At 43.5% G+C, this 12,326-nt stretch overlaps 1 protein-coding gene across 10 annotated transcripts in view; it reads right to left on the bottom strand.

The window, feature by feature from the left end:
• Positions 1–12,326, bottom strand: part of DENND1A (DENN domain containing 1A) — a 542,810-nt gene that overhangs the window by 175,993 nt on the left and 354,491 nt on the right. For all 10 annotated transcript variants that reach the window (XM_063594216.1, XM_057298645.2, XM_063594214.1 and 7 more), the window contains one exon: positions 449–574. In XM_063594216.1, the coding sequence (XP_063450286.1) occupies positions 449–574 (126 nt within the window). The remainder of the gene's footprint in view (positions 1–448; positions 575–12,326) is intronic.

Raw genomic sequence — 12,326 nt, 5'->3', positions numbered from 1 at the left:
GGGTGGCGAGGCCCAGTGGGAAAGCAGGGGCTCCGGGGCCATCTGGCTTTTCCGGGCTAAGTTGTTTCTCTTCCCTGAGTCTTGGTTTCCTCATTTGTAAAGTGGAGCTGATCACCGCTACTGCACAGGTGCACTGTGAAGCCCCAGGGAGAGCAGGTGAGTGTGAGGGGCCTGGCGCTGCATCTGACACGCGGTTGGGGCTTACTGTCTAGGGTGGCGCACAGGGCATAACAGCCCCCAGAGCAGTGAGGGCCTCACACATGATAGCACAGCCTCCTTGTGTTGAGAGGTATGGCAAGGGGAGTACACTGTCCCCCACCACAAACACACACAAGCTCTTCTAGATGAATCTGGAAACCAGAAGAATCATGGCATTTCTTGTGGCCCCTGAGGTATGCTTCTCAGCCCTGACCAAACACAGGCTCTGTGACATGCCAAGGCTACTCACCGGCTCGATTTTCAGAGCGTTTCGGTAGCTACCGAAGAAAGCGGCCTGGGCCTTGAGGAACGCTCTGGCCACACCATCCCCAGTGGTTGTGGAGACCTTTTTCAGCCTGTTCTTCAGGGAAGAGATCTGGTGATGGAGAGAAGGAAAACACAGGTTGAGGACAGGGTCAAAGTAGGGTGGCTGACTAAGCCCACTACATATGGAGCCCTGGAAGATCCTACGGATGGCAGGATCCATTTGATACCTCAGTTACTGGGAGGACAAAAACGTGTTCAGGCTGGGTGCAGTGGCACACACCTGTAGTCCCAGCTACTTGGGAAGCTGAGGCACGAGAATCACTGGAACCCGGGAGGCAGAGGCTACAGTGAGCCGAGATTGCGCCATTGCACTCCAGCCTGGGCGACAGAGAGAGACTCAGTCTCAAAAAAAAAAAAAAGTGTTCAGAATTAGGGCATGTTTTTGAAATTTAAATGAGTGTTATTCCTATTAGAACATGTCTAATAAAAACAAAAACAATTTTTAATGACTTACTCCATGCCAGGTAAGCACTTTTGCATACATTTTACAATTTAGTTATTTTAACAATCCGGTGAGGAAGGGATTAATGTTCCCATCTTACAAGGGTAAAACAGCCTCAGGGAGGTTAGGCTACATACCTAGCAACAAACTCAAGACATGGCCACATTCCAATCAAAGTCTTGTAGTCTGGGCCCAAACTCAGACTTTCAGTTCCCATTCTATCCCCTCTTAAAGCTACTTAGAAATGTTAGAATAAAGGCTTATTTATATTTCTCACACATCATACTCTAAAGGAAGTGTGGCAGCTTATACTAATAGACATGTACTCAAGAGGTTAAAACAAAAAACTTGGAAGTGATGGTAATGGGCAAAGAAGCACGTAATACATTTGGTATATAAATGTAAGCCACCAGGTCTTACATGGTGGCTAGAAATGAGCTTAAATTTGACTTAAAAGCCTCCTAGTAGTCAAAGCAAGGAGGGAAAGATGAAGGTTGTGAGACTCCACAGGTCCACGTACTACAAACAAACCCGTTGGCCAAATGGAATAAAGATTTTCCTGAAAAGTGAGACATAAAAAACAATGTAGGAAAGACTGTGTGACATGGTGGCTGTTGCCCTCAACATCAAGCTTCCTGGACTATTTCTAACATGCCCTTCATTCATCTCAAGATGCCACGCTTCAGAGCACACCTTTCATGCTGCGTTCCCCATAAGAGGAATTGTGCGACGTGGTGACCTTGAGTTATCCATTCACTCAGCAAATATTTATTATTTCCTATGTACCGAGGACTATGTTAGGTGTTGAGAATGCAAGGGATACAATGAAACCACACATGGGTCTTGCCCTCATTCAGCTGACATTCTAGTGAGAAAAACAGGAATGCATGTGCCATTGCTACTGTGACGAGCCTGTAACAGAGCTTGTCAAGAAGGTCAAGGAAGGCTTCCTGGAGGGCAACAAGCTTGCACTAAGATCTGAAGGATGGGTGAGGGTGGTTAACTCAGCAAAGAGGGGTGAGCACCACGTGCTAAGTACGGGGAGTGGTGTGCAAAGGCCCTGCAGCGAAGAAGAGTTCAGGGAACAGAAAGAACCCTGGCTTCGGTGGCGAAAATGAGGGGAATATGGCTTGAAATGAGGCTGGAGAGAAAGGCAGGGGCCTGAAGGGATTTTTTTCCTTCATCTTGAGAGAGAAACAGAAAACTAATGATTGGTTTTAAGCATGCAGGTAACATATCAAGAGCACGTTTCACAGAAACTAATTCTGTAAGAGACCAGCTACTGGTATGACATCATTTAAAGACAAAACTTAGGATAAAATAGAAAATTAGATTTAGGTGGTCCACGAATCCTTTACAGATTTTTAGTATGAATGAGTGAAGATTATTTTTCTGGGCGCAGGATCCACAGCTTTCCTCAGATTCCTAAAGGTGCCTGTGACCCTAGAAATATTAAGAATCACTTGCTGAGAAGTCTGGGGAAAAAAATCCGACCTGGGAAGGACTAGATCATACTTTAGAAATGATCCACGCACATTATGTCTTGTTCCCAAGCTTCTGATAAGAAAAACTTTTAATAGCTTATTGAGACATATTTCACATATAAAATTCATTCATTTAAAGTACACAGTTCGGTGGTTTTTAGTGTAGTCACAAGACTGTACAACCATCACTACTAACTCCAGAACATTTTTATTACCCCCGAAAGAAACCTCATACTCATTAGCTGTCACTCCCCATTACCTACCAATTTTACCCCCACACCAGACCCAAGCAACCACTCACCTTCCTTCTGTCTCTACAGGTTGGCCTACTCTGGACATTTCATATAAATGGAATTAACAATAGGTAGTCTTTTGCCATCAGATTTCCCTTAGCACAGTGCTTTTATGAACAAGGTTCGTCCATGTTGTAGCATGTGTCAAGACTTCATACTTTTTATGGCTAAATAATATTCCACTGTATGGATAGACCACATTTTATCAATCTGTTCATCTGCAGATGGACATTTGGGCTGTTTCTACTTCTTGGCTGTTATGAATAATGCTGCTACGAAGATTCATGTGCAAGCTTTTGTGTGGAGACAACGGAAATTTTGAGGTGACAATCTGAAAAGCAAAAATCCTCTGCCAGACCTTATGCAATGAAGACAAGCTGGAAGGATACATGAAGTCACCAAGCACAGTGCTCAGTGCCTAGGAAGCCATTCATAAATGTGAACTGTGTACAGGAAATCCTTTGCTGTTGATAAAGGGTGTGCCTCATGTTTGGACACTAAACTGAGTGAAGATGGGACTGATACCCTCCTCTGATAAGTTAGAAGCCATGGGGACGTGCCCAGCGCTTTGGGAAGCTGAGGCAGGAGGATCGTTTGAGGCCAGGAGTTCAAAACCAGCCTGGGCAACACAGTGAGATCCCATCTCTATAAAAAATATAAAAAGATTTAGCCAGCCATGGTGGCACCTACCTGTAGTCTCAGCTACTTAGAAGGCTGAGGTGGGAGGACTGCTTGAGCCCAGGAGTTTGAGGTTGCAATGAGCTATGATTGGACCGTGGCACTCCAGCCTGGGTGACAGAGTGAGACCCTGTCTCAAAAAAAAAAAAAAAAGGAAAAGTAAAAAGCCCTGGGAACATACACCGAGGAGGTAGTTATCCCACCTCTACTCCAAGAGGGGACCATAGAAAACAATTTCTTTGGAAGCAGTTTGAAGTCTATCTCAACATCTGGGTATCTATAACTGGTTTATTATGACCTCCCCTTATCAAGGACACATGAGCCCCAGCCCCACAGTGATGAGAGCCCCTGAGGAGCAATGTAGGCCACTCAGCACCCAGGCTGACTCTGCCATGGACTTCCACCTACAAAGAGAAGTATGAAAAAGCAGCATGCTCTATTAACATGCTAAAAATACTACCCACTCCCTGTCCCTGCCCCCAAAATAAAAATAAAAATCCTGCCCCTCCCAGGGACTACAGTGACATTTCCATCCTTTGAAATGGTGCAAGCCACTGTCGCTCTCCTTCTGGCTCCTCAAGGGCCTTGGGCCACCTGTGCCGCAGATTATTCCTCACTTAACCTTCCCTGGCCTTTCTCTTTCATTCGGGAGGTGTTTAATTACCTTGGATTCACAACGCTGCACTTCAGGTGAGCCTCTCCTAATGGCCTCATTACCATTTTACACAAAGAAGGAGTCGTTGATTGTAACTGAGCAAATACGAGTGTGTTCCTTCCTGCCTGCCCCAGCTGGTCTGAAACTAGCCAAGTGGTCCTGGGCTCTTGATGCCCCTGTGACCACTTAGGCCAGGACTTCTGAAGACCTCTTGTCACCCTGAAACATGGAGAAGCTTTTGTCTTGACCTGCCAGCACCTCAAACTTTGAAACTGCAAGTATCTGTGCATCTGATCGCTGGGGAGTAGCATTTGTCCTTTAAATAAAAGTGAGGGAAGACAATTTCAGGTTTAAACAACACAGAGTCATATATCTAAAGCTGAACTTGCCCTCAGTACCCCGAGGGGTGCTGGTCAAATCATTAACATCGGGATTCATCGGGGGTAATTTGGGTGTGTTGTAAGTGCTGGTGAGGATGGCTTCCTCCCTTAATCGGGTGTTATAGGAGGAAGACAAGGCATAGGAAAGAGGGGGCAAAACTGAACTTGCCAGCTTCTGTCTAAGGCGCCCTTTCCCCTCTGTGTGCCATCTTGGTTACCGCAGCACCATCCGGCCAGTCTCCTGGGCCAGGCGTCAGATGTCAGATTCCCTACTTCTCCCTCCTTCCCACAAACATTCTCCACATCTCCTCAACACCAACCCAGATATGCCCTGAATCCATCCTCTCCTCTCAGTGCCCATGACATTGGCCCTGCAAATTCAGCTCCATCACCCTCTCTGGCCCAGACTAGTGGAGCAGTTTCCTCAGTGGGCCTTCTTCTGCCTTCAGTTTCTCCTCAATGCCATTCACCCATATCTGTCCTAGTAATCTTGGAAAAATCCAAATCCAATCACTTTGATCCTCCATCAAAACCCTTCGGTGCCCCCGCCCTTCACCATCATCACCTTCAGAAAAACATCCAAACTTCCACGAGCAGACTGTGCAGGCTGTCCTCCATCAGCCTCACTTCCACCTGCCCCACTTAATGTTAAACTTGGATGTCCAGAAGCACAGGCTACTCTTCAGCCCATTTCCATGTCAGTAGCTCAGTCCTGGCTGTCTCTTGTCCCTTCCTGTCCTGCTTGTGAACATCTATTCAACCTCTGAGAGACCATCCAAGTCTCCATCAATGGGGGCCTCTGAAATACATTATCCCGCATCCTCACCAGGAAATATCACATAGCTGCTAAAAAGGACATGGCGGTACTCTATGAACTGACACAAAAAGATGTCTGTCAAATACTGTCGAGTGAGGAAAAACATGCAGGTTGCAGAGTAACATGTACAGCATGAACCATTTAAAAATTATATATAAATATATATGCAGTAAAAATCTAAAATGCTACATTACCAAACTTTAACCATGCAAGGATGCTTTCACTTTCTATTTTACACACTTGATTGTTTTGATTATCCTTTATAAAAAAGCATATGTTACTTTTATAATAAAGAATTAAAATGAGGTATTTTTCTTTAATAGTCAAATTACCCATTGCCTTGGGTTAAGGGAAAGAGGGAATCCAGATGTCCCCCCATCTGTGAAGCCTGCCCTGACCACTAAGTCTGGGCCTCCTTGGACTGGGCAGGTGGTTCCATGGTGAGCTGCAGTTTCTACCTCCTTTCCTGATGGACTGAGTTCCCCGCAGGGCCAGCAGCCAGCACAGTTCTTGACTCAGTGTACTCATGCAGTACTTTCTGCCAAATGAAAGAACGAATGAGCAAGTGCTTGACATTGTGAAAGGCATTTTCAGTGGCTGAGCCTCTCTGCTTGGAGGAAAGTCTAGGATCACATTCTTTAGTGACGGATCATTAGAAGAAACTGGTCTCTGTTGGAAAGGATGGGAAGAGAAAGTGATATTCATTCCTCTTCTGTAGAATGCCATTGCTAAGACACAACCACAATGGCAGGAGAAATGAACATCTATCTGCATGCTGAATGAGTCAGAGGGAACAAGGAGACTGGTCTTATACAACCACAAACTTACCACATCCAGTAACACACAGTATTGCCCCGGCCCCGCCTTCACCCGACCGTGTACCCCTGTTCCTCCTTTCACTGGTCACTGTTCTCAACCTCTCAGGTCCCCTGGCTTCATCTACTCCTCTGTCCCCACTGCACTCCTCAGGCAGTAAAGCATAGAGTTTGAATCACAGAAGCCTAGGTCTAAGATTGGCTTCACTGGACCTGGCTTCCCTACTTTCTTAACCTTTCTGAGCTTTAGTTCTTTGGCTGTAAAATGAAGTATGTACAACATGTATACATTGTGAGGAGTAAAATATAATGGATATAAAATGAAGAATGGATGTAGTAGAGTGCCTGGCTTTTTTTAGTTTAGATTCATCTTTTACCAGTACTATTACAACAGTCTTTGAGCTCGTATCTCTTCCTCTATTCTCTTCCTAGTCTAATTCATCCTTTGCACTGAATTACCTTCCTAAAACAAGAGGTTATATCACGTCATTCCCTCTAAAATTTTTAGTGGCTCCCTACTGTGAATATAATAAAGTCTAAATTCCTTAGCACAATATTTAAGGCCTGTTATGGGCTTGGCTCAAGCTCCATTTGCACCTTTGTCTTCTACTTGATTTCAAAGGCCTCAAAACCCATTCGCAAACCTGGGATATTCTTTATCGTATTCTCTAACAAACTTTTTATTAAAAAATACAAGCCTCCAACTTTCTGTCAGAACAAATAGCTCTTTCTCAGGGCATGATGGCCTATTCCTTTCTTGATTCCTAATCTTTGCAGGTCCCATGCTGGAGATGTGCTGGAAACGGAACTGCAGAGGAGGGAGGGCCTGTCTCCCAAGGACTTCCAGTTTAGCCCCTACAAATCGGCTACAAGTTAGCTTACTGCTACTTCAGAAGGGGTTCTCATGTTGTATAAACCATCATCCTATTCTTTAGCCCTTTATATACCAGCAGTTTACATGTCTTTCTCCCCAGGAGAATGAAAATACCCTTTTAATACACATTAGTGCTCAACAAGTAGAGTGTTTTTCCTTTATCACTTGGTTGCAACTTCTGGGGCCTGGGAGTGGATGGCAGACTATTGAGTGTTCACCTCTAAGACAATCCTATCTATCTCTTTCCATCAATGCTGGCACCTTAAGATTTCTCAGCTCTTCTCCACTGCTCTGGAGAAAAAGACTAAAGCCCTAGCCTGGCCTGCAAGCCCCGTTTGATTTGGCCAGTCTCTGAGATGAGAGGCTCTTGCGTCCTCCTTTGTGGCTTTAGCCACCCACGCTGGGCTCCAGTCCCACTGGCCTCCCCCTTACCCCAGGACCTTTGCATAGGTTATTTCCGGTGTGGAGTGCTCTCACCCACCATTGCCCCCCTGCCTAGAATTCTGCATTGTCCAACAGAACTTTCTGCAGTGATGGAAATAATCTATCTTCTATCCAATGCCATCCAATATGCTAGCTACTACTGAGCACTTGAAATGTGGCTGGTGTGACTGAGAAGCTGAAACTTTTATTCTATTTCATTTCAATCCATTTAAATTTAAATAGCCATATGTGAATAGTGGCTACCATACTGGACAACACAGGGCCCTAGGTTGACTACTATTCATCCTTCAGGTCTCAGTTCAAATATCACTTCCTCAGTTGAACTGCTGAGGCTAGACGAAGGTTCCCCTATTATACATTCTCACTGTGTCTTTCGTTTAGGGACACACAACAATGTATAATGATGCATTCTGCAAGAATCCAATTAATGTCTGTCCCTTCTTTTTTTTTTTTTTTTTTTCAGATGGAGTCTCACTTACTCTGTTGCCCAGGCTGGAGTGCAGTGGCACCATCTTGGCTCACTGCAACCTCCGCTTCCTGGGTTCAAGCAATTCTCCTGCCTCAGCCTCCCGAGTAGCTGGGATTACAGGCATGTGCCACCACGCCCAGCTAATTTTTGTATTTTTAGTGGAGATGGAGTTTCACCATGTTGGCCAGGCTGGTCTCAAACTCCTGACCTGAAGTGATCCACCCCCATTGGCCTCCCAAAGTGCTGGGATTACAGGCGTGAGCCACCGCACCCGGCCTAATGTCTGTCTCTTCTATTAGACTGACCAGTCTAGGAAGGCAGGAACCATGTCCACCCTCAGTGCTGGCGCACCTCATTGAGAGGTACAGTTCTAAAAGCCCGGCTCAAGTTAGTCTGTGCAGGTACCGCTTCTCTTTCCTGGGAGTTGCATTAACTGCTGGGTGTCACAGTTGGAGTTGAAAGATTTTTTATTATTATTATTACAAATTAGACACACAGCAGCAGGTGTGGAGGGGCAACAGAGTCACATTTTCCTCCCCTCTTTAAGGACTAAGGCAAGTTGATTAATTCTTCCTTACCTGGATAAAGTAGGCATCAAGGCTTTTTTCTAAAATCCCATAGGGAATGTGTGCGTCTGGAGAGGCGAGAAAGGATTAGTGACTTGTTTTCCCATCCTCAGGGGCACAAAAACATTGGCTCCCTCTGCCACTTTCACACTGGCAATGAGAAATGGCAAATTGTCACTTCCATTACATAAGCATATCTACCTATGCCTTCCTTAGTTCTTGCCTCAAATTCAAAACAAAAAGTCTTAATATGTCAAAGCAATAACACCCTAGTCTCTTTCCCAGGAATAGTTTCTGTAAGAACAAGAAATTTATCAGGAGAAAGGAACAGAAACCAGTATTTATCAAGCACCCTACTAGTTCCCAAATGACAATGACAAGTATTTTCATATCCAGTATTGTATTAAAATTTCAGAACAAATGGCCTAGGTAGGCACAGCTATCCCCACTACACAGATGAGGAAAGTGAGACCCAGTTCCACGTCACACTGACAGTAAGGCAAGGGTGGAAGCCAAAGTCAAGTCCAAGTCTGTCTTACTCCAGAGTCTGTGCTAGTCCATTGATTCTCACTGCTGCCAGGGTTTCTTAGACCACCAAATTAGATATGTCCATGACACTGGTTTATTTTTTCCCTGATTTAATATATCTCCATTATTGTTTCCTCTCATTCCTTGCTTTTCTGCTTCTTTCTTGAGAACATGGTTGTACCTTGACCTCAGATGGCTTTAATTGCTTCTTCTGCATCCCATTTTCCCCTCAAAGATCCTGGTTCTCCATGGGGGAGTGAGGGCTGTGCTATTTATGTGGAGTTCCATGCTGGAGCTGGCTATGACCCTACGAGCCCGGGTCTCTGCTCCCTCCCTCTCCCCTGACAACTTGTGGGCTGTGTATACCTCAGAAAGTTAGTGGCAAGAGTTAGAATTCCAGGCAGCTTTTTGTCAGACAAAAGCATCAATTATCATTATGTGAATGGCTACTTCGTTATGTGCTATAGTGGCTCTGCTGAGCATCCCATGAATAAGCTATCAAATCCTTAGAATGACATCCTTGGAGTAAAAAAGTGCAATTTTAAAACAAAACCAAAAAAGGCCTGTTTCCACTATCTGCCAAATAAAGCTCAGGAGGAGTCTTGCCCACACATATACACTCCTGCCCTCTCCCCATGAGATTAATCTGAGTATCTCACCATTTGAAACTGAAACACACAGTAGTGAAGACTTTTGTGTTTTTCTATTTGTAAACCTTACCTTCCTCCAAATACTTTTTTTTGTTGGCCCAGAGTAAGTGAAATTATCTTTGTTTTCCTTATACAACAATTTAGCTTTAACACACTACACACACACACACACACACACACACACACACACACAATTAATGTAGCTAGAAAATCCTACCCAAGCTACAGGAGACTACAAGATCTGAGCTCAAAGTAAATGTGTATTTATATTATTAGGTGGTCATTCCATAAAAAGATTGCTTCTAACCAAATATGTGCATGCATGTATGCATACACATACACACACATATATTTATCCGGGGAGTGTTTTCAAAGAAGGGTTTTCTCCCCATACTTCTGGCAGTTCAGGTTTAAAGGTCAGATTTAAACTATCACCATGTTTCACAATGCAATCTGTGCAGTGCCGCGTAATGAAATGGTTCAGTAAAGGTGCTCATGGAAATTCTTTTAATTAGGTCTAAGGCTTTCAGTTGTCAACATGAATAAACCAAGAAGCATTCTCTTGCAAACACAACACACAAAATTAAAGTGTAAGTTACCTTTGAAAAAACTGATATGCACTTGCAAAAGGAAACTTATATGTTTTTTACAACACAACATCCACCAATTTTTTTTTTAAAAAAGTGGACCAATATCTTTCAAGAACAAAATGGACTGCAAACCAAAAATAAAAGGATTGCTCTATTTCTAATGAACCAGAACATTAATGCCTTTTCTAATGGAAAGTATTTGGAGGAAGACTAAAGTTAATCATAATTAAAAATGTTTATCAAGAGACTAACGACTTTCTTCATGAGCAAAAGCCACCTTTCCATTTAACTATAATTAATTCTACAGATCAGCAGTATCTCAGTCAGACATGTGAATGTCTCACAATGACTCTGGCAAATTGAATGACATATATTAAAAATGAACCAAAATGCACTTCTGCCCTCAGAGCCACTATCTGAGGCCCAAAAGATGAGCATATCACAGCAGGAATGCCCCCAAGATGCCTGCTTCCCTAAAGCCGTGTTAACAAACTAAACCATAGAGGTTTAGCAATTTTAACCATCAGTTCACAGCTAGAAATTGAAATTCACAAAACTCTAAGAAAACAGTAGGTTGCTTGGGGCACTTGGGTTGTATTTGCACTGAGCTTTGAGAGAAAAGCAAAACTAAAACTATTCCAGTCACCACCAGGAGTTCAGATTTAGATGAGTACAAAGGTGTTCACAAATGCCAACCAAACTTCAGACCTGACATGGAATGAGACAACTCAGATGGAGCAATGGCAGCATGTCATAAACATGTATAATAAATCAATGTCTTGATTGATCAATGGATGAATATATTCTAGTGAACTCTAGGCATGAGGGGACCACACTTTACAGTATATGGATTTACTCTGGGCTCAGACAGACCTGAGTTCAAATTCTGGTTTTCCTCCTGGCTATTATCTGGATGCCTCTAGGCAAGTTACTTGGCCCCTTTTCTTCATCTATAAAAAGGGGATAAAGTACCCTCCCCTTCTTTTTTTTGCAGGATTCTTATGTAGATTAAATGTCAAGATTTTCAAATCCCCTAGTACAGTGCCTGGCACACAGTAGGGGCCTAATCGATGGTGACTATTCTTCTGCGCTAGCTCAACTCCAAAGCCAAAACTACCCAAGCCTTTATTTTAGCATCGAAAAGAATCATGGGTTCACAATTAACATATTCTAGGGCATCAATTACTGAAATGTCACTCATTATGCTGAGCCTAGTGGATTTATTTAGTGACCCAAACTTGGTGTGTATTTGGGAGTTAATGAAGAGCTTGGTGTTTACAAAGATAAAAGTGGGGTTTGTCTCAGCCACAATCCTGGGCTGAATGGATATAGATTTCCCTGCTTAGGGATGTGGCCAGGCCGGATTCATGGTGGATCACATGGATACATCCACACAGAGCGAGATATCTCCCAAGGGGATCCGGGCATCTCCACCTCCTCAGGGGAGGAAAAAAAAAAACAAAACAGGAAGGGGGGTGGGAAGTGTGTATAATAGATGTGTTTCACAGTGTCCCCGCTGTGATGAACAACTTGATCCACTTACAGTTCCAAACACATGATGCATAAAAGAGCTGACAGAAATTCAATTCTTGCAAAGAAAAGCATCTGCTCTCTAGTGGGAACGGCCAAATATTAAGCAGTTTTAAGGCAGGGCAAAGACCTAGAGGAGCACACTTCATTATCTAGATAGCTAGAGTAAAGAAATGCAGAGGATTACAAACGAACGAAAAAGTAGCCAAGATTCCAAGCATTAATTACCCGGGGTAAAATGATTCAAGTTAAATCTTTGTTACGACAAATATTAAACCCAGCTGTGTTTATGTAGCAGTTGTGAAAAAGAAGAAAAAAAGAAATCCGTGTACAATATCTGTGAGCTCTGCCAGTTAATTGAATTCGCTGGCAGCACTTCCTCCACCACGAGCCAAACATCCTCAAAGATAAAATGTAGCTTTTAAACAGACCTGGGAAAAACAGAATCAAGAAATTTCAACCAATAAAACACAACTCTTTACTGGTATGAAAGTAAAGTAAAATTCAGTAATGAAAGGAAGGAAGTCTCTTAAACATTTACTGCATTCCAAAGCTTGGAATTGTGGTTTATTGCTGAGGTCTCTTC

This window comes from Pan paniscus, chromosome 11, assembly GCF_029289425.2.
Source record: "Pan paniscus chromosome 11, NHGRI_mPanPan1-v2.0_pri, whole genome shotgun sequence".
NCBI lineage: Eukaryota > Metazoa > Chordata > Mammalia > Primates > Hominidae > Pan > Pan paniscus.
The sequence above is the reverse complement of the archived record's forward strand: the minus strand, read 5'-3'. Positions and strand labels throughout refer to the sequence as shown.